Source organism: Dermacentor variabilis, chromosome 7 (assembly GCF_050947875.1).
Source record: "Dermacentor variabilis isolate Ectoservices chromosome 7, ASM5094787v1, whole genome shotgun sequence".
NCBI classification, from domain to species: Eukaryota; Metazoa; Arthropoda; class Arachnida; order Ixodida; family Ixodidae; genus Dermacentor; species Dermacentor variabilis.
Genome location: NC_134574.1, coordinates 163,060,211 through 163,081,374, shown reverse-complemented (window position 1 = coordinate 163,081,374; position 21,164 = coordinate 163,060,211). Strand labels below are relative to the sequence as shown.

The following is a 21,164-nucleotide window of genomic DNA, read 5'->3' as shown; positions in this document are numbered from 1 at the left end:
CCCTGATCTTCTACCGAGCACCAAATGACAGGACATTATCTAATATGTTTACGTCTGTGTTGCAAATCACGTTATGCAAAAAACTAAATGTGATAACTTTTGAAGGGGCGAAGCATTGAAATGACAGCAAGGATTAGGACTGCGTTGAAGCTCCTCGGATGGTGTTCTGATATGCAGGTGTTCTAATAACAATAGCATGTGAGGCAACTGCTGCTGCACAGCAGAAGCAACCCCACCCTGGCAGTTACCAGGTGTCTCAGAACACCAGTGGCATTGTAGGCATTGCACCTCTATGGTACACGAGATGTGGATGAAGGGAAACTGTCGGCGTGACTGTTTTCCTTCAGTCTCATCTCGTGCATCATCGAAGTGCGGCGACGCAACACTGCTGGTGGCGTTCCTAATGGCGCCAGCGTTCTGAGAAACTCTGTAGCCGCCTGGGCACCTTTTCTGTTGCGCAGCAGCAGTTGCTTCATGGGCTGCGTCGCTCCAACATACCAGAATACCATACGAGGAGATTCAGTGCAATGTTAAACCTTCAGGCAGAACTGCCAAATTGAAGTTTACTGTCCGTTCCATTCAGACCACTGTATGGACCACAGAGGATGTTAGTGTTCGTGCACACAACGCTCGTGCTAGCAGTGGAAGGCAGAACGCTGCCCTGGCTGTTCAGCAGGGCATGACGGTGCGTCCATTTATTTGGCTTCATTATTTTTGCAGCCAAATGCATTGCGTCTCACATCTCTGGAGACATTCTAATCTGCCACATGTGGTCTTGAGCATGCGCCTTTGATACCATGATGGCATGATGGCGCGAGAAGCGAGAATGCAGCTCAAATGTTTGTATAATTGCTGTCATAATAATATCAATATGGCGATCATTGCTGGTGTTCACTTTAAAAACATGTGCTAGGACAGATTGTCAAGTGATGTGCCGGCCTGGAATGTAGCTAGCAGACACTACCTCCACTCGTCGTCTGCTGACATCATAACGTGGCCGTTTGGTCCACATCAACTGTCAGTCACAAGCACAAAATTTTAGATGCAAAAGCTTGTACTGTAGCTTTTGCTGTGATGATTGCAGAAGTAAATTAAAGGACCCGTGTTGCCAAAGGAATTCATCACTGCTTAAGTATTCTGTGCTTGCAATTTTTTTTCAAGAAACAACTATATGAAAGCTACAAGTGAAATTTGGGCAACATTGATGTTTGTACGAAGCCAAGCAAAGATATTGTTTGCTAGGAGGCGTCCGAAGATTGCCTAGGAACATTGATGGATTGCCTATCCATCAGATAGGTGACCTATGAATAGAAGGAGTAACATTATTGATGATGCAGTTGCACACTTTGAGATTTTAAGGCAGTTTTTTATTGAAAGACATATGCTTGACAATTCACAAACAGTGCAGCTTCATTGCCCGGCCCACCCAGTTTTAAAATGAATGACTTTATTGGCTCTTTTGTCTGTTTTCGTAGTAGTCAGACTTTCACCACCGATATAAAAATTAAGGCATCGATGCAAAGGGCGCGTGCCCTTGCACAACCGAGTCGTGGGGCACATTCATTGCTGAATGCTATTATAACTCTTTGAGATGCATGAGCTGTTGCGCGAGTACTTTGGCGTGCCTGAAGTTAGATGCTAGCTGTGGTAGAGTGCTCAAGGACAGCTCTTTTCTTTTCCTGCTACCCTTCACCCTGTGGCAGCTGTGGGCGAGGAGAATGGCAGTCATATTCCATGTGGCACTCATACCACCAGAGACAACACACGTATGAGGGATCGGCTGTTAAGAATAGCCACCTGTGACTCTCTGACTCAGTCCTCTATAAAATTATGAAAATGGACAAGTGCTACCTAAATATCCTCTCTGCAGCAAACATACACCTTCAACCACACGTTTCCTTTAATAAAGCGAATAGTTTTCCGTAAGCATTCGGCTGTTTGCTTACATTGATGATCATCATCAGTGGTTTCTGCACAATTTTTAATTATTTTTATTGCTTTAAATTATAGGGGCACTTGCCTCTCAGCCTGTAGTTGTAAGTGTAACAAGAATGTATACAAGAATAAACAGTTATCTGTTGTGCCGAGAATGCAGCCTAACATGCGTAAATGTTTCGAACTTTCATTTCATGGGTGCACATGTTGGTGGGGGGGGGGGGGGGGGAGGGGCTGCTTTGTTTCAGTGATGGACGGAGCATGCTGGCAGCTGGCTTACATTCTTTACATTTCAGTTTGTTCGATGGTGTCAAGCGTTTTTCTTGTTCGTTTTTTTAATTATTATTATTAAAGAGCGCAGCTGCGTCGGCAGAGTAACCGAGCGAACGAGCACAGCGAAACATGCAGCGCGTAGCGGGGGATCAGAAAAGTGGCGAGTGCGAAGAGCCGTGAGGAGGAAAGCGGAGAGGAGGGATTAAAAATGTGAATGGTTTCAATGACAGTATGCTTATATATACCGGGTGCTGTTGCTTTTTTTTTTTTTAGATCATACAAAAATTTGAAAAACTGCTTGTGGCAAATAGCATAGTACCTCATGTTTGACGACGCATATTTCGAAAAATTACCGGCGCCATATATGCTCAGTATTTGCTCCAACTGCATATGCCTATAGCAAACTCGCTGGCTGCCATTTGCAAATTGCAATACGTGTTGTAAAGTAACTAATTAAAAAGGTCATTAATAATGTTTGTTAAATAGCCGATGATGCATTTCGATTTCTCGTGCGCGCAATGCCCGCGACTTCGAGTAAACCAGCGCAAGGACTACAATTATGCTATCTGCCACCAATTCTGTGATTTAAAAAAAGAAGAAGAAGAAGAAGAGGAGAAGGCACGGATATAGGCATAGGTCAAGCTCGTGTTTTTATCACCCACTTGAGCGACGGCTGGAAGCGCCTGCTAGACGCGCACGTGCTAGAATTTCCCCGATAGCGCTCAGAACGCCGTGCCGAAAACAAGTACTTGTGTTTAGCGGATTAGAAAACTGCAGGATGAAATCTCATAAGACTGTTCTTCAGCTGTGTCCAGTAAATATTTGAATCAGCAGGGCCGCGCATGAGTTATTCGTATTTGGGTGTTTTTGTTTACCAACAGCGTGTGCGCGCAGTTGGGGGCTGTCTGGCTGCCTCGCAGTTAGGCGATATACTAACTCTATGGGCGACATATGTCCCACTGTGCTACCAATGAAAAACCATCACCGTCCATGCACTCCGTACAGATAAATAGTTAACCAGCGAAGCTGAACCGTGCGGCCCCGGTGTTTATCACTGGGTTAATCCCGACGGCCTCATTAAACGGCGGCTTGGTAGGCTGCCGGATCCTCGGTACACAGTTGCTGCTTGCGCTCGGCTGCACGAGCCTGTTCTTGTGCCCGGGCTGCAGCATCGGCACGGCGTAGACGAGCTCGTTCCCGGTTCTGCTCGCGGCGTTGCTGATCGAAAGCTGCCTGCCCCTCAGGAGTACGTATGGCGCGTGACCTACCCATTTCACAGCCGTAGAGAAACTGCTGCGCGCGCGCTCGGCTGCGACGGAGTGCAACGACGTCACTACTGGCGCAGCCGAACGCGCGCCTCTTTTTTTTTTTTTTTGCGCATGCGCATCGGGTAATTGAGCCGGAGGAGTTTTTGGCTTTTGGCGTACACCTAGGCGACAGACGGACGGCCGGACGAATCGGCTAGCCATAACTATAGCCAGGCTCGCTGTAAAAAAAGAAAAAAAAACGAATGAAATATGAAGTGCGCGGGAAACGCTCTTAATTTGTTACCCAAAAAGAGATAAAGTGTTACATCAGACTGCGCGTGCGCAATCGGTCACTATAGGCCGATGCCAAGCTTCGCGATACGCTCAATCCTAGACAGTTGACAATTAAAAAAAAAAAAAAAACGCTTGTCAGGTTTCGCGTCGCGTCATCGCTATGGTTGGGATGAGTTGGAGCACATAGTACGCAGTGGAACAAGGTGCGTGCGCATAGCGAGGGACTCTGTACGTGAGCGAACGCCTCGGGGCGTTTTGAAGGATCAGTTTTCCTTCCTCCAGCGCCGCTGCGGTGTTATCTCTCGCCCCTCAAACCGGTCGCTGTAGCACATCCTCACCTCACGCGCCACGCCGCCCGCCGCATCGCCGGTCTCACGGTCAAACGCCAGAACGACAGCCGCAATTGCGCTCAAGGTACACGCACGGAGGAATCAAGGCAAGTTCGCGGAAAGTCTTTTTTTCTACGCTCCGTAAAGGACTCGTGTCGTGTCGATGACGACCCGAGCTGGCCGTTACTCGCAGTCGAGCGGCCACCATCTTTGAAAGCAGACACCACTCGAGCAGACGACAGTGCGAAGCGAGCAGCTCGAGGGATTAAGTTGCTGGCGCGCCTTGGCACACTATAGCTTCGACAGGTTAACGACCTTTGCTGAACTGCGTCAAGGATTTGAAAGTCGGGTTAAATCCTTGCGTAAGAGTCGAAGGAACTTTTTTTTTTTCCTTCGAGTCCATTTTGTGCTTTTATTAACTTTCGTTCCTGTCCGCGCCGCAGTGGTTGCTCAGCCGCTGACAAGATGGTCACGCGGACTTTCAAACCGATATTCAAGATCACCGTGTACCTGCTAACGTTTGTCCTCATCCTGCCCTTGATTCCTATGGCGTTGGACTTCGAGCCTAACGAGAACACGTAAGTATGTAAAGCACTTCCCGCCGCAATTATTTAGCGCTGTTTACCGGGGACGCCGCAAAAGTTCACGGGTGAGGAGGATATGAATGTGCCGGGGGTCATGTGCGAACGCGCGCGCCTGCGTGGTGTGCCATTGCGTGACAGTTCCGAAACTGGTAGATGGGCGTTCCCGAAAACCTGTCGCGCGAGATTGAACTTGTATTACGCGTCGTGCATAGCAATTTCTCCGTTGCCGGCAGGGCGTTTCGACACACGAAGAATGCACTGCGGTTATGTAATTAAGTGCGGCTCGCTTGCCGAATGCACTATCCATTTGCATGCGTCGTGGACTGTGACCTTGTACACGGGCTCGACGAATAAAAAAAATGCCCGCAACCGTTGCGAAAATTCTTGTCCAACGCAATTACGAACGAGTTCATGCTACATATTTATTCAGGGAAGCGTTAAATTCCGTCTATTGTCATTTTCCTGCGTGAGAATACATATATCTTACGCTTCCGATATATATATATACATATATATATAATATGCATGTGTGTGCGTTAAGAACACGTATCGGGGATCAAAAAGACATATGGCAGAGCCTATGTCATTCCTACATATGACAGCTAGTAGTCTGCAGCTACGAGGGTCATTTTAATGGGAATGTTAATGGGATCGTTAATGGGAATCTGTTAAAGGGAATGTCACTCGCTGTCAAGCTGTACAAGTGTTTTAGCAAGTATGAAGTGCATGTGCAATATATATATATATATATATATATATATATATATATATATATATATATATATATATATATATATATATATATATATATATATATATATATCGACTTAAATTTACAAACATTTGTAACATACCTTTGAAACTTCTGGTTTAAATCTTTGCCTATATACCATCCGTGCCCCCCACATAACTGGTGCCAGAATAAAAAATAAGTGCCACATAACTGGACAGAACCAAGGTAATGTTGTTTGCCATCGCTTGGAGCAAGTCGGACAATTTTTTGTTTTGCCTAATTACAGAATTGGTTACACAACCTCTCAAATATTATATTCAGAGCAGACTGTCAGACAAAATTGTAGACCATCCTGAAAGATACCAGATCCAGCTTTCTGTTTCTGAATATGTGCTACATGAAGATTATTTCCAGAATAAGCCTGAAAGAAGGCCTGCATGATAAAGTGCTGCGCAGTATAGTCATGTGGCACTTTTTTTTTTGCAATGCATTACCTCAACACAACAATGTACAACAATTTGTTGTACATTTTTTAATTTTGGTACAAGTTATGTGTGACGCATGGTACATAAGTCAACATGCATGTTTCTGTAGCTATAGCACATCATATATATGTGAGTAATCAAAGTAAAAAAGAAAAATGTGGTGAAACATTAATTTTTTTTTGCATTGGGGCGCAACTATGGGCTGTCCAGGGGGCCCACGATGCGGCGGTCGGGCAAGGCCTGACTGTCCCAACGTGGGAGCGGCCCGCAGCGCGCTGAGTCGCGTACCTCAGGACCTTATTAAAGTTTTGCATCCATCCATCCATCCATTCCTGTATAAGAAGCTTTTGCCTCTCATGAAAAGGTCTGCTTGTTCAAATTAGTTATGCAGAAATCTGCAAAACGTAGGCAGATTGGTAGAAGTCAAAATTGGTTAACATAGCCTTGCTATGTACGTGGATGCTAATCTTTCCATTTATGAAAACTTGTCATGTGTATTTGACTAATCTTCACATATACACTCTAGCAAAAGAAATTAAGTGTGTATATAGCAGATGTGTTTATTTAGATCATGCAGAATTTTTTTAAAAAATAACCTCTGACACATAGCACAATTCTAGTCCTTGAGCTGGTTAACTTGAAGAGGTGAACATTATTTGTATGAGAAATCAAAAGGCATAATTGACTAATGAAAAAAATTAAACTGTTTTCAACAGATTACATAAGTTGTTGCACATTACAAATTGTAGCTGGCAAATTTGCAAGGCATATCCACATGAAACAAATTCTCAGGATGACACCGGTATGGAGATATTTCTAAAGTGTACGAGATACCTTGTCAGTCCAGTTATATTTGTGCTTCAAGAACAAAACTGTGTTTTGGTAAAGTGGAACAGCGTATTTTTACTGCAACTTTGGCACTGCATATCTTGAAACTGGTGCCATCTTCACATTTTGTACCAATTGGATACACTTTGTAAACTGACTGGCTACAGTTAGTAAATTGCGATGTGTCGTATGATTAGTTAAAACGTAGTTATGTTAATTAACCAATTATGCATTTCAATTCATTGCGTAAGTAATGTCTGCCTCTTCGAGCAATCCAGTTGAAAGATTAGAATTGTGGGAACCACCACAGGCGATGTTTAAAAAAATTTGTACAGTCTGTGAAAGGAAAGTCCATTTGTACGAGGCCACAACACCTCGCTATTTCAGGGCTGGCGTGCAAGACCTAAAAGGGCCTTTAGAACCAAACGATAAACTAGACCATGTTGAGTACCTCTTCAAAGATAAACTTCATGGACCTGAATCACTGCCCGTGTACAAAGGTAAGGCAAATATACAGCATTTTCCCTACCGCATCCTATAACTGCTCTTTTTTTAAAGTGTAGCACATGCTTTTATCTTACAAAAGCTATGCCTTTGACTGATAGCCATGTACTGTTCTCTACAGGAATGTTCTTTGTCCAGGAAAGTGTGGCAATTATTGCTAACCTTTATCCAATTTAATTCCTTCACTCACAGGTAGCATTTACACTGGGACTGAGGGAGGTGAGATTTACAAGATCACTGGCAATAAGGTGACGCTCGTCGCCAAGTTAGGCAAAAAATGTGGTAAGTTATTCAGGTTCTGCACCAAATTTATAGCACTTGCTTTTCTTGTATTGCAGATTTATTGCACATTTATAGCATATTTAAGCACTACAGCAGATAACAAAGGGCGTCTAATTACCGTTCCTGCACCCCTTGGTGTTCTTTGAATGGAAAATTGAGTAAAATATGGTGCTGAATACCTGCCGTGATGACTTAATGGCTTTGGCATTGTGCTGTTAAGCCCAAGAGCACAGTATCAAATCCCGGCTGCAGTGGCCACATTTCGATGGGGGCTAAATGCAAGAACACCCATGTACCATGTATTGGGTGCACGTTAAAGAACCCTGGATGATCAAAATTAATCCAGAGCTCCCACCACAGCATGTCTCATGACTATATGGTGGTTATGGCAGGTAAAAACACCATAATTTTAATTCTAGTGCTGAATATTTTAGTTATTTGTATTAGTCATGCTACATTCTGGCTTCTGATTCGATGAGTTATGTACAGTAAGGTCCACCCTTAATGTGAACACTTTACCTGCACTGACTGGGGATCACATTTCACATGAAAGTCTACAAAATAATGCTTGCTCAATGCTTCACAGCAGCCATGTTTTTCCTGAAAAGGTTGATGTGCACGATTAAGTTGTGTCGCATCCAGTAGTAATTAGCTTTAACATTCGTTTTAACAGTGGACAGTACTGCACATTCTGGGCTTCCTGGCTCTGAATTTTCAGTTGCTCTCAAGGTTCAATCAGACAATGACAATGCAGAATTTGTCTAAAATCTCTGAAAGAACCGAAACCTCGACAAGTTGCTGCACATTCATCATAACAAAGTGCCAACAGACAAAATACAAAGTGACGAAACTGAAGTGCCACTGTTTGTCTCCTTCAATTGATCTTTCGTTCATTCAAGCGTTATTCTGTGGATGATAGTGTGACAATTGCCTACGTGATTTAAAAATTTTACCATCTTTTTAGTGTAACTTCGAATAACATGTTGCAATTGCAGAATAGAAGAATCTGAGTGCACAAAGCAATTACTCGTTTATTTACCGTCCATTTAAAATGGAGTTAATTTTAGTGGTGCATTTTACTCTGCACTACACCTGCTGGAGGAAACTTGCATCTCTCAACAACGAACAATAAATACGTACTTCAAAGTACTCATTGTTTGCTTTCAGACATCCTACTTACAAAGTGCAAACGTCATGCAACTAACTAATGAGTAAGCAGCGTTGCTAAAGAAGTCTAGAATTGGCTGTTTATCTAATCTTTCCTGTCATTCCACAGAGGGCTTGTGGGAAGAGGAAGTGTGCGGTCGGCCACTGGGAATGCGGTTTAACAAAGACGGACGTCTTTTTGTTATCGACGCTTACTATGGACTGTACGCCATCAACGTGGAGACTGGTATGCACAACTTCATAGACAATTGACACTGTGCTGCTGTAACTTGCAGGCTTCCGCCTTGCGGGCTTCCGCAGAACTATTTTGTCAACTTCCATTAATTTTTGTTTGTGTTAGTTGGTGCAAAGAAATTGTCGTAATGTTTGCAGTCATCTTCATTTTTTGTTATTGTATCATTTAGTCCAAAGTGTTTCTAGCTTCTTCCGTTTTACTTGTAGCGTTGACTCATGGCAAACATTGTAAGTGCTGAAATGTGAAGTCCACACAGTCCATCCATTCATTGGGGATGTGAAGGAGCCTGCATTAAATTGTTTCGCTCTTCTGTTCGTGCCATATTAAGGTGTCGCATGTGCTGCAAGTGACAAACATGAATTTTGCAAGCCTCCTTTCATAAATCTAAGTTTTTATTATGTTATCTTTGATGTATTGACCTGCTTGTCAAAATGCCAGTTAATGCTCTGCAGCTGGTTAAGCTCAAACTGAAATTTCCCGCTGGCATCCACTTTCCTTGAAAGGTTCTGTACAGCACCTTCTGCCGTCTAGCACAGAAATTGAAGGAAAGAAAATTGTGTTCGGCGATGACATTGATATAGATGATGACGGCTATGTGTACATCAGTGAAGCGAGCAACAAGTGGCCCCTGAAGAAGATTATCTACACTGTCCTTGAGCACGAGAACACTGGCAGGTAATTCTGAATTGTTGCATTCGTTTCAACTTGTAGGGGAATTTGGAGTGACGTGAGTTATATATACAATTAGTGTTACTGTGGTATGAGAGCTGTCTTAAAATAGCAGTCAAAGCTCATTAAAAAAAAGTTGCATTCGACACAAAAATACTTCAGTATATCGGATATTCAATATAATATTTATTTTCATGACATGCTGATAGCGATGTGAGAATTATTCTTTAATTCATTATATCAGTGTAAATGAGGTTTGATAATGCTATTGTCAAGCAGTGCTGCAAATTTGACTAACAGATGCTGCACTGCAGGAGCCTTATCAAGTCCTAACACAAGATGGGATGCTTTCGTATCTCCCTCCTCGCTTGTGTGTGTGGAGAATACATTATCAATAATTATGAGATGTTGAGGCCTCTACCGAGGGCTTTTCTTTCAAAAATCTCTCCCAGGAGGACACAATTTTAGTATTTAGTCTACATTGCAATCGCTACGAAATGTATGCAGCAATTTATGTTCTTGAATGCCTTAACAGGTTTATATTGTAAATATGGGCATTAAGACCCATTGTGGTGACTCTGTGGCTGTCACATCCTGCAGATAAGCACGAGGTTGCAGGTTCAATTCCTGGTCTCGATGGTCATATTCTGGTGAAGGCAGATTGCAAAATGCTCATGTTCTGCACTTTCGGCGCATGTTAAAATATCCCCTGATGGAATCATTGATGCACATTCAGCCACAAAAGCCTATGGGACACAGGATTTACAAAAAAAGGCTACTTCTGTGAAGCCACATTGCCTTGAATTCAAAGTTTAAATCTGCAATATAACTTAGGTAAACTACAATGATTAATTAAAGTAGAAATGCCACATGTTAACTGAGCAGAAAATCTCATTTGTAATGGAACGTGTGTTCTGGCCAGCTGTCCATATATGCCCACTGATGTCGTATCATATATGCACATAGTTACAACTGGCATAGGAAGATGTATGTATTAAATCAATAAATTATAAATGCCTCAATAACAAAGCTGTTCAGAACACCCAATAAAGCGTGCAGGTTACACCACACCACTGGTGCCAGGCGCTATTGTGCCAGGTGCTATTCGTCACAATATGACTTATTCCTCATACAAAGTTTATTCTTGCCAGAGGCTACATGGGGCATTAAAAACAAAATATCTGCAATACCAGCTGTTTTGGAGAATGTGACACCAGGAAAATAAATTATAGAGCTTGAAAAGCTGTGATGGGATTACGAGGAAGATGCACTCCCTTCACTAGAGCGACCTTGATCACGAGGAAGGAAGAAATTAAGACGCTTGGCTCATCCATACGTTCCAATGGTCTTTCATGATGACGTGTGTGCAAGCATTGCGTGCCTCTTTCCTTATTGAACTCTTGGAAGCATGCCAGGCATGCGTGTATATAATGGAGCTTCCATATTCTTTTTTTGGCATCTGACTATATATTTACTGTTCTTGTTGTTTACTATATTCTTCCCTTTTCTGACTTCCTTCCGAAAGCTCTTTCTTTTTTGGCAAGTGCTGAGAAGGATGCTTTCTGTGAATGAATAAGGTTAATTGTAATATAGTTAACAAGAAAAATATGTTGGCAGTGACTTTGTTTAAACGCTTTCTGGTAATTCAATATCTTTTAGAAGTAAAACGTTATTCACAACCTTCAATGAGCAAAAATTACACTGGAGTTGTTTCTGCTTTCCCTCACTTTTAAGTGTTAATCTTGAAGTTAAGATATTCACAGAATGCCACAAGTGCAACCTGAGCAGTTTTGCTTCATCCTCAACATCAGCTTCAGTTATGCAGCTTGAACAAGATGTACAGAAAAAACTCATTGTACTAAACCCCGTACCAAAACAAGTCATCCCAGAAAATTTGGCTTTTCATTTTCAATAATCCATGCAAATGAGTGTGTTCTCTAATCTTATCGCCTTCTCTACTTTTCAAAACAAGGATTCTCAAGTTTGATCCCAAGACGCAGAAGACGACTGTGTTGATGAAGGGCCTGCACCTTCCCAACGGAGTCCAGATTTCCCATGACAAGAAAAGCCTCCTGGTGTGTGAGCTGTCCATGAATCGCATCCTGAGGTAATTGAGCCTAGCTGTCGGCCTAAGCGCTCTAAAGAATTTTCTCTGGAATGCACAGGAATGTAATATCTGTGCTTGTGCATGCAACCTTGTTGTATATGTCGCACTTTTGGCCTACTTCAGGGAAATGACTGTGTGCCATACTCACAAAAGGTTCATTTTTGAAATTTCTAGATCTTTGTTTCTTTCATGTTGTGTAACGACTGCCTCCGCGCTTAGGCTGCTTTCCTGATTGAGTTAGTTTCAGCTGTGCCACAAGGCCCGACAGGTGCTTTAATTCTATATATTTTGCAGAAAGATGTTGCAGAAATATCGACAAGAAAAAAATTTCTATCAGGTTTTCGCTAAAGAAATGCAAGCATAAAAGGGCAGTAAAAGGTCTATATAAATTTTGTTGGTCTGTCAGCTGCTTTCTATGCCATTACATGGTGTGAGAACAATGCCAAACTACAGACATGCCTTGCACTCATGTAACCAGTGTGATCGTGTGGAACTGGCATGCTGGCTGCAGGCCAGCCAACTCAAACCACTGGACATTAGAGTTTGTTGTGTGTGTGTTTATGTGTGTGTGTGTGTGTGTGTGTGTTACATGCAGACTGGCGTAACTAATTACATGCAATTTGTAATCATTTACATTTTTGTAATTGAATGATTACTTCGTTTACTCAGTAACTCTCATTGTAAATAAGTTACTTTTTCGGTAACCAGTTACATGTAATCAGTTATTTATTGATAAGACAAGCTTTAACATGTGACGCAGCTTCACGAACCTTAATTTAGCAAAAACTACAATAGTATGCCAAGATCGTGCCGTGCAGCACTCTCAAAAGTACACATGTTCAGACAGGCAAACCCGAGGGCTCAGCATTTTTCTCATTGAACCGGTGCTGGTATTTCTCGCTAGCGATCTAATGCGACTTAGGACGTTAATGCAAAGAAATCAGACAATTTTCAAGCTTTTCATTTTTCATTGGCACAGCTGGGAGCTTCAAGTCCCAGCAACAATGAAACACCGCAGTTTATAGATGATTTGGATGGCATAGTAAACACATTGTCCTCGAGATTCATATAAGTTGCAACACTGTCCTACCTCCCAGAGCTTGCAATGAGCGAACTAGCTAACCTCCCCGTCTTTCCCTATATTTTCCACCTCGAGCAAGTTTTTAGTGCTGCTGCTGATGTCTTCAGAACAAAGTTGAGGGACGATTACCGACAAAACTTTTAAAAAGAAATCGTTAGTGCAGATTATTCAGCAATGTATGAAGGGCTGCAGAGGACGCACTGAAAGTGCCAGGCCAGCTCGTTCCATTTAGGTACTGTATCTATGCAATGCTAACAAATGTTGTGAGGAAAGCAACAATGGAGTAATCAATTACTATTGATAAATTCCTCAATTACTATCATGGGGCAGTAATTAGTAACTGTAATCAATTACATTTTTGAATGAAGTAACTTTAGTAGGTTATTTTGTTTCTGTGACATGTACAAGTCTGGCAATACATAATATTGTAATATTGTTGAAGTTATAACTTCAACAATAAAGCTTGGAACAAAACATCTACTGAACAAAGCAGTTTTCTAGTGCAACTACAGTGTTGACTCTTCTGTTAGTATAGCAGATTGTAGCATAGCCTGCAAATTTCAAGCCTGTCTCCATCCCTTCTTTCAGGTACCACCTCAAAGGTCCAAAGCAGGGTCAGACTGAGGTGTTCGTTGACAACCTTCCAGGCTGGCCAGACAACATTCGGCCAAGCAAGCGAGGCGGCTACTGGGTGGCATTTGCGACGGGCCGCTCCTCCAATGACACAAGCATCATTGACTACTTCATCCCTTTCCCATTTATCCGCAAGGCAACCATCCGCTTTGTCTATCTTGTTGGAACGGCATTGAAGACGGCCTCCCGATTCTACCCTATGCCCGTCATCAATGACTGGGCAGCTCAGGTTAGTCTATGTAGCACACATTGCCAGTGTTACCAGACTCGTTTAGTGTGTCCACTGTAAAACCTAGTTATCTCCCAGCAATCTCCAATAACCCATGTCTTGCATTGGCTGATTCCATCCTGCAAATTTCCTAAATGTTTAACACACACTAGTGTGCATAACATGGTGTACGTAACATGGTGGCTTGGTGGCTAAGTAGTTGCACTGCTGAGCATAAGTTCGCAGTTAGACTCCTAGTTGCCGTGGTTACATTGCATTGGGGGTAGAATGTAAAAACTCGTATGCCATGCTTTGGGTGCCCGAAGTGGTCAAAATTAAACTACAGCCCTTTACTTCGGTGTCCCTCTTAGCAGTGGGCTATGATATACCTTTTAAGTCACCCACAGCCAGTTTCACTGCAGTTGATCATTAAAAGCTACCTATTGTTTTCATCATGAAGTTTGAAGGGTTTATTTCGGACAATCATGTACAGATTTTCCGTGGACGCTGGCGACAAGGCAAATAAATGCCTGACAAAGCGCCAGCTACCCATAAGCACAAAACACTCAGCGAGAATAATAAAAAAAGAGAACAGTTAAAAAACAGCAATTCATAGTTTAAGAAAGTTAACAAAGTTGTGGAAACCACATATAACTGCAGGGATACGCAATATGTGTAAAATATGATGACTTCAAGAGTAATTATACACACTAGACGATATAATGAACAACATTGAATATGTGACAACAATTCCGTAAAACAAAGGTGATCATTTGCCTACATAGTCCGTCCCTACTGAAATGATAATAGGTAGGTATGCATAGTTTTTTTCAGGGCATGGACAGAAGTGCTTCTTTTGATAATGGACAATGAATTAGGGTGTTTGTGTAAGAAATCTGGTATTAGGTAATCAAGCTTGTGGGTGCCGTAGTTAGTGCGCAGCTTCTCCTTTTTATAAGACGTATGTTGCAAGTCGTGGCAGTGTTCTCTCCAAAGGTATTTATTTACAAAACTAGATGGATCAGATACTCTTTGGTTATATATTAGAGTAGCTATTTTCTTATTGAATATATTACCAATAGTCACGATTTGTTGCTTTTTAAATATTGGAGCTGTGTGACAATGGTTTGGTTCACCTTCGATAATACGCAACTCTTTTTTGGAGCACAGGTATACTTTCCATGTTAGTTTTTGTCGTGGTACTCCACAAAAGTAGACAGTAATGAAAGTGTGAATGTACCAAAGTGTAGTACAACTGTTTCTTTAACCACACTGGAGTCAAGCTTCGCAATTTACATATAATGCCAATCCCTCACGACACATTTGAACGGACAATATTTGTATGCATAGACCAATCTAGGTATTCGTTAAAAAGTATACCAAGAAATTTGTATGATGAAACTCGGTCGATTACTTGATTATGAAAATGAAGAAAGTTCTCATCAGGAGCTGGCTTATTACGAGGTCTAAATACAACATACTTTGTTTTTTTAAATTCTAAACTGTTAATTTTAAGCCATCTTGACAGTTCCTGCAGCCAATCGTTAGCCTGATCATGTAATGATTTTAATTCCATGCCGGAAAAGAAAGCGCTGGTGTCGTCTGCATATAATGTTAGATGTGGCGTGTGTGGTACATTTACGATATCATTTACATAAATTAGAAAAAGAACGGTGTGAATGGTTTTAATAAGGCTTGCTCTTTCATTAGCTATTTGATTTTTTTCACCCGCCGTGGCTGCTCAGTGGCTATGGTGTTGGGCTGCTGAGCACGAAGTCGCGGGATCGAATCCCGGCCACGGCAGCCGCATTTCGATGGGGGCGAAATGCGAAAACACCCACGTGCTTAGATTTAGGTGCACGTTAAAGAACCCCAGGTGGCCAAAATTTCCGGAGTCCTCCATTACTGCGTGTCTCATAATCAGATAGTGGTTTTGGCATGTAAAACTGCATAATTTAATTTTATTTGATTTTTCACCCTATTTTGTCCTATGCATGTCAGTGCGTTAAAAAGTTGGGAGACAAGTGGAGAGCTGTGTTAAGAAGCACGTCTTCGGTAATGGTGCCTTTACGACGACTGGTAGTGAACACTGCGGTGTCTTTGCAGCTGAGTGGGTCAGGGTAAAAATGTTTTTTGATGGTCTAGTCCTGTGACAGTGCTTCCAGCTGCCTTGTGTAATTAAATCTTGTAGCACATAGAACAAAAATTTAAGAAAATGTAAGAGCAGCTGTGCGCTGTGGTAGTAGAACCACGTCGTGATAGTTGTATTTGACACAAAAATGCCTTCATTATATTCAATATTCGTTACAAGTATATTATATTGTATATTGTATTGTATTATATTGTATATTGTATTGTATTATATTGTATATTGTATAGTTTAGTTGCATATCACATGTTCTTTTTTCTCGAAATGAGCCAAATCCAGAAACCGAAACTAGGTTAACTTGTGCTCCAATGGCAAGCACATATAATCATCTTTCCTCTGAAAAGCCTGTTGGAACAAATTGGTTCAGATAGCACCAGCAGCACAGGTGCACAGGTCCTGTTTCAAATAAAAAATTGGCCAGATCCTGCTGGTGTACGGATCAAAATGAGCCAAATCCACTCGCCTTGTAGGACTTGCCACACAGTGTGATCAAGGCACTATGGCAGTCTCTCTGTGAGTTGTGTCCCCGATTTTGTTACAGCCTTCAATGCAGCTCAAGAAAGCGATCCTGTTAGACATTACAAATGAGGCTCTCTATGCTTTCAAGCAGATGAATTTGGTCTCTCCAAATATTATTCTCGGTGTTCATGAGGCATAGCAGTGCCCCTAATTGCCAATGTTCCAATAGCTTTTCTACTACAGTAACATCAGGCTGTTCTAAAAGTCATTTTCAACAGTGTTTTCTGACCGAAACCGCATCAAATCAAGCATTTGAAATCAATCGAATCCTGACTGTAAATGCTAATATTGGTCAAATGTGCTGCTGAATTTTTCCTTGTCAGTGTGAAGTTGCTCTAGCTGAAATGTAAATTTGCTTTCATAGCATTGCATTTCGGTCCAATAACAATTTCTTTCGTTTTTCTCAAGTTCTGTTTAGATGGATTTGACTCAGTTAGAAAAAGCTCATGTGCCTGGAAGCACTGCAGTCATTAGCTTTTGTGAAGCACTTTGAAACGTAACACTTAACTGGGGTACAGAAAGTGTGAGGGCTCTGCATGGCCTCTGAGGTAGCGGTGCTCACTCTGGTGCCCTGCCTGTACAACATACACAGGTAAACCTTATCGAAGGCAAATGTTTTGGCAAATGAGTTCATTTGCTACTTGCCATCAGAAAAGCGGAGTATCTTTTTGATGAACTAAAGCAGGGTTCCGTGCACTGTGTAAAGCACTCGTGTAGCATCAAAGTAGCACCTACAAATGAACAGACAGCCTTCCACCCCCATTCCCGTTTTATGTGGCAAAACCATATGATTATGAGGCATGCCATAATGAGGGACTCCGAATTTAGACTACCTGGGATTTTCTAATATGTACCTAAATCTAACTACAGGAGCATTTTTGTACTTAGCCCCCATCGAAATGCGATCACCAAGGTTGGGACTGAACTTGCGACTTCCAGCCCAGCAGCGCAATGCCATAGCCACTAAGTGGTCCAGTTGCCTAATGCTATACTTATAGTACTGCCTGTGATGTAACTCTCTGCGCAGTGTGCCTCATCATTCAGTATGTCCCAGCCTATTAATCGCCCATTAAGCCACTTCTATCTTTCCATCCTCTTTTTTTTTTTTCATTTTTCTTTCCTAGTTTGAGAATGGATGGATTCTTTTCGAGACTGTGCCACAATATGGCCTGGTTGTCGAGCTGGCCGCCGATGGGCGCATCCTGAGGAGCTTCCACTCACCCAAGCACAAGGTTCACATGTTGTCTGAGGTGCTGGAGCACGACGGCTACCTCTACCTGGGCTCCTACCGAAACCCGTTTCTGGGCAGGATCAAGCTCTAGTCATTGCGCTGCTTAACACACCTGCCCATCATCACACCTTCACTCACTCTCCAGAGACACTGGCAACAGCAGTACCAGCATCCTCCAACACATGCACATACCTGCACCAGTAACTCTGGCACAACGCAGCTCTCCAAATATAGAATACTGGTGCCATCTACAGGGAAACACATACACAAAAATGAGAAGCTCGTGATTAACTAGCCAAGTTCATAGCAGCATTCAGATGTTTCAACAGTGCTTTATGCTCTTTCTCTCTGGTAGTTTTTAATAATGCTTCCATCGTTGATCTAGCTTGGCACAGGTAGTTTGCGTCATGGGAAGGACACGCATTAAGTAGACTGATCTAGTAGCCATGTGATTGTAGGGAGCTTTCAATGTTTCCTTCCTTCTCATCTACGTTTGGAGCAACTATCTCCCTCAGTGTGAGAAACAGTAAACAAGGAAAACTCCTTCAATTTCAATCCTTTTTATGCTGAAAGTGCAGGATCATATGACAGTTGCTTCTGTCAATACTGGTGCGACGTTCTTCATATCATGTCCGACTAGTATGCTTATACCTTTATACACAATGATTGGGAGTGCGAGCAGCAGAGTGAAGCACGGATGTTAGAGATCAATGATAGTGCTGCTCTCGACTAAACTAGTCTTTACAGGCTGGTCAAGTCTGATGCAGTGTTATGACTGCGAAGTGTAAAAATAAAGGAAGCAGCAGTTGAAGTTTATGGTGTCTGCCAACGCCAAGAAAGATGCTAGCTAGTCAGTTGAGATGCCTGACGGCATCGCCATTCGTTCGTCTTGACCTTTAATGAATTTGCTTAGGTTGCTGACGTATTGCACGATACTGACATTTACAAAGTAGCTCTTCCAACATGCTTTGTCACTGTTCTGCCATTGTTCTATTTGTGAACTCAAGAATGTATGACCAGCAATGCTGCATGTAGCGAAGCTCAAGTTTCAGAATGAAGGACTGTCGTGGCAATCTTGTTCAACCATGACATGAACACACATGCTGCCACAATGTAAAGCTTGAAGCAGGCAGTTCCTGATGCTTAGCTCAAATCTCACTGAGGGGGGTATAGGCCATGAACTCCTGCACTTGGAATACACTTTTACACTACAGTAGCGCAACTCTAACAAAGCTAAACTAAAACTGAAATGCTGGCCAAATATTTTTAATACCTGGGTAAGCTGGTTACATGTGGTGCAGAATGTTATGTATGCTTGGTCTATGTTCTCGGGTCAACTTTCAGGTACTTTGTTTCATTTGGAGTCGTGTCTGCAGTGAAGTGGAGTTTATTCAATATTTACAGCAAAACCTCACTAACACGTAGTTACCCCCCCCCCCTAAAAAAAAACATTCTCAAACACACATGCAGAAAAGTTTAATATGCGAGCAGGCAGCACATAATCTGATTTTCACTTGCCACTGTGGTAGCCTTGCAACAATGTCATCCTCAACGTGGCAAGGCTGCAAGCCAGTTCCTCCATCAGGCTCCACTTCTCTGTGAATGCCCTCATGACCGTCAACGCACTAGCCGCGTCAGGTATAAAAGGGCCGTCATCCTTGATGACATAGAAGCGCTAGTAGCTATGGGAGCAGGAAACCGAGTCATGGCTGTCACATTTTGATGTTGCCATCAGTGGCAGCTGCAGTTCGGGAAAGGCCTGTGCACTGCAATTTCGCTATCTATGGTATGCGCACACTACATTTTGCTGATTCTATGCTTGTGTGTGCCAACAAATGAACTAAATACTACGTACTAACCGTTTGGCATCAGTTAAGCAACTACGGCTTAAGCGGTCCGCCAATACCTAAGGTTCAGTGGCGACATAGCGGGGATTCACTGCTACTATATTTAAACCGAAATTACTTCTTGAGTGGGTATGCATTAACAAGGTTTTACTCTATATGGTGGAACCGTACTTCTCACAAAACTGCATACTGAAGTAATATCCCTGAAAGTGATTAACTGAGAATACAGCTCCTGAACACCTGTTGTCGCTAGTGTTACGTGTAAATACAGAAGCTTTTGGAAAATGTGACTGTTGTTCTATTACTTTTTGACATAGCTCCTGTGCCTTTCTGCCAAAGTGGCGTACTTCCATTGCTTGCGACATCGGCATTGAGCCAGTTTTGTTAGAGGAAGGAGCAATTGCCTGAAGCGTGAACATGATAGGCTTGAATGAAATGCTGTTCTTGTGTATATGCTATGTATTGTTTATTGAGAATGTTCCTTCTAAAACTATTTCAAGTTTACAAACACTTCTCAGAGGGCTGTTGTATGTCTGCACTTCTGTGAAAGGCAAGAGTTTACCAAAAAAAGATGTGGTTGATTAAATTTTTTGAAAGCCATACTACACAAATTATGGAGAAGTTTCAAGTCTATCGTACTGCATATTATAAGGAGGTTAGTTACTGGGCATTTTGTAATGGTTAATGGTTGTTTGCTAATTTCTGAACAGGCAGTTTTCTGTGTGCACTTCAACCAGGGCATTATACATGCCAGTCGTCTTCAAATTTTTTGCGACTGTTTCACAAAAAGTTCTGGGTTGTGCAGTTTACGGGCAGATGTTGCAATAAAAAGCATTCACTTGTGCCAACAGTTCGCTTTCTTTTTACTTGGTGCAATGACCCTGAGTATCCGGAGCTTTGGTGTTTACGGAGTGTTCCAAGAAGTTCCTGGTAAGCCCTCCCCCCAAATCTGTTTGAATGCCGTTAAACTTATTCAAGTTGAAACTGGTCAAAATTAACAGCACATGGAGTAGACTTTGCCACTGGTAGAGCTCTTGAGCTTTGGGAACAGGAAAAAGTCTGCCGGGCTCACATCAGGGCTGTACGGTGGCAAGGCTGCAACTCCTATCTGGGCCAGGTGCCCTCCAGGAAGCACAAGTTCGGTACAAGCTAGCTTGATACAACTGGAGCAGGCTAGAAGCAGCTACAGCTGTTTCAACCCTTGTGTTAACAGCGCAAAACGTAGATGTGACACGTGACGAGAAGACACCACAAGCGCCGACTTGTAGTGTCGTCCTCTCGTCTCGTGTCCCATCTACATTTTGCACTGTTAAAACCAGGATGGAAAACCAACAAGCCCAAGCTGCTATTCATACTATTTCAAGTTTAGACATCTTCAAGATGGCTCTTGGTGTCTCCGAGCCATGCGTTGTGCCGTTGTGAAGACAATTGGAAAAAAATGTTGGAATTTCGAATGTACGAATTTTGAGTTTTTTTGTGCTGACGAGAGTACTTAGTTTGTTTAGGAGTATACTACAAAATTTTTGTTTCGTTTTTATAGTACCAATTGAATGGTTAGCTGTGAGCTCAGTAACTATGCTATGGAGCCTCAATTGTTTAATGATACAGAAAGATTATTAATTAGTACATTATTTTTTGTTACAGCACAAAACATGCACAAAGTGTAGGTGGCTTTGGACGTGAAACAGATGTCTATTCTCGATGTGGCAGTCTGATGGTACCAGACACAACTGACGTATACACATACACTGTGACCATGCTGCGAAAACGATCATTCCACACTCGAGAGGATAACAGAGGAGGGAATGCTCCTGCATCTCAAAA

At 42.3% G+C, this 21,164-nt stretch overlaps 1 protein-coding gene across 1 annotated transcript; it reads left to right on the top strand.

Annotated features, from left to right (window-relative positions):
• Window positions 1-3,900: 3,900 nt before the first annotated feature.
• On the top strand, window positions 3,901-20,188 carry LOC142588387 (adipocyte plasma membrane-associated protein-like). Its single transcript, XM_075700022.1, has 9 exons — window positions 3,901-4,185; window positions 4,522-4,656; window positions 7,096-7,208; window positions 7,405-7,494; window positions 8,771-8,887; window positions 9,400-9,571; window positions 11,538-11,672; window positions 13,342-13,615; window positions 17,387-20,188. The coding sequence occupies exons 2-9, from the start codon at window positions 4,544-4,546 to the stop codon at window positions 17,582-17,584; spliced, it is 1,212 nt and encodes a 403-aa protein (XP_075556137.1). The 5' UTR covers window positions 3,901-4,185; window positions 4,522-4,543; the 3' UTR covers window positions 17,585-20,188.
• Window positions 20,189-21,164: the final 976 nt, after the last annotated feature.

What these genes read in the sequence shown, in the direction of transcription:
- LOC142588387 (XM_075700022.1), top strand. Translation starts at nt 4,544, where the DNA reads ATGGTCACGCGGACTTTCAAACCGATATTCAAGATCACCGTGTACCTG. An exon ending in CGCCATCAACGTGGAGACTG is followed by an intron (nt 8,888 to 9,399) that starts GTATGCACAACT and finishes TTTCCTTGAAAG; the next exon opens with GTTCTGTACAGCACCTTCTG. An exon ending in TCAATGACTGGGCAGCTCAG is followed by an intron (nt 13,616 to 17,386) that starts GTTAGTCTATGT and finishes TTTCTTTCCTAG; the next exon opens with TTTGAGAATGGATGGATTCT.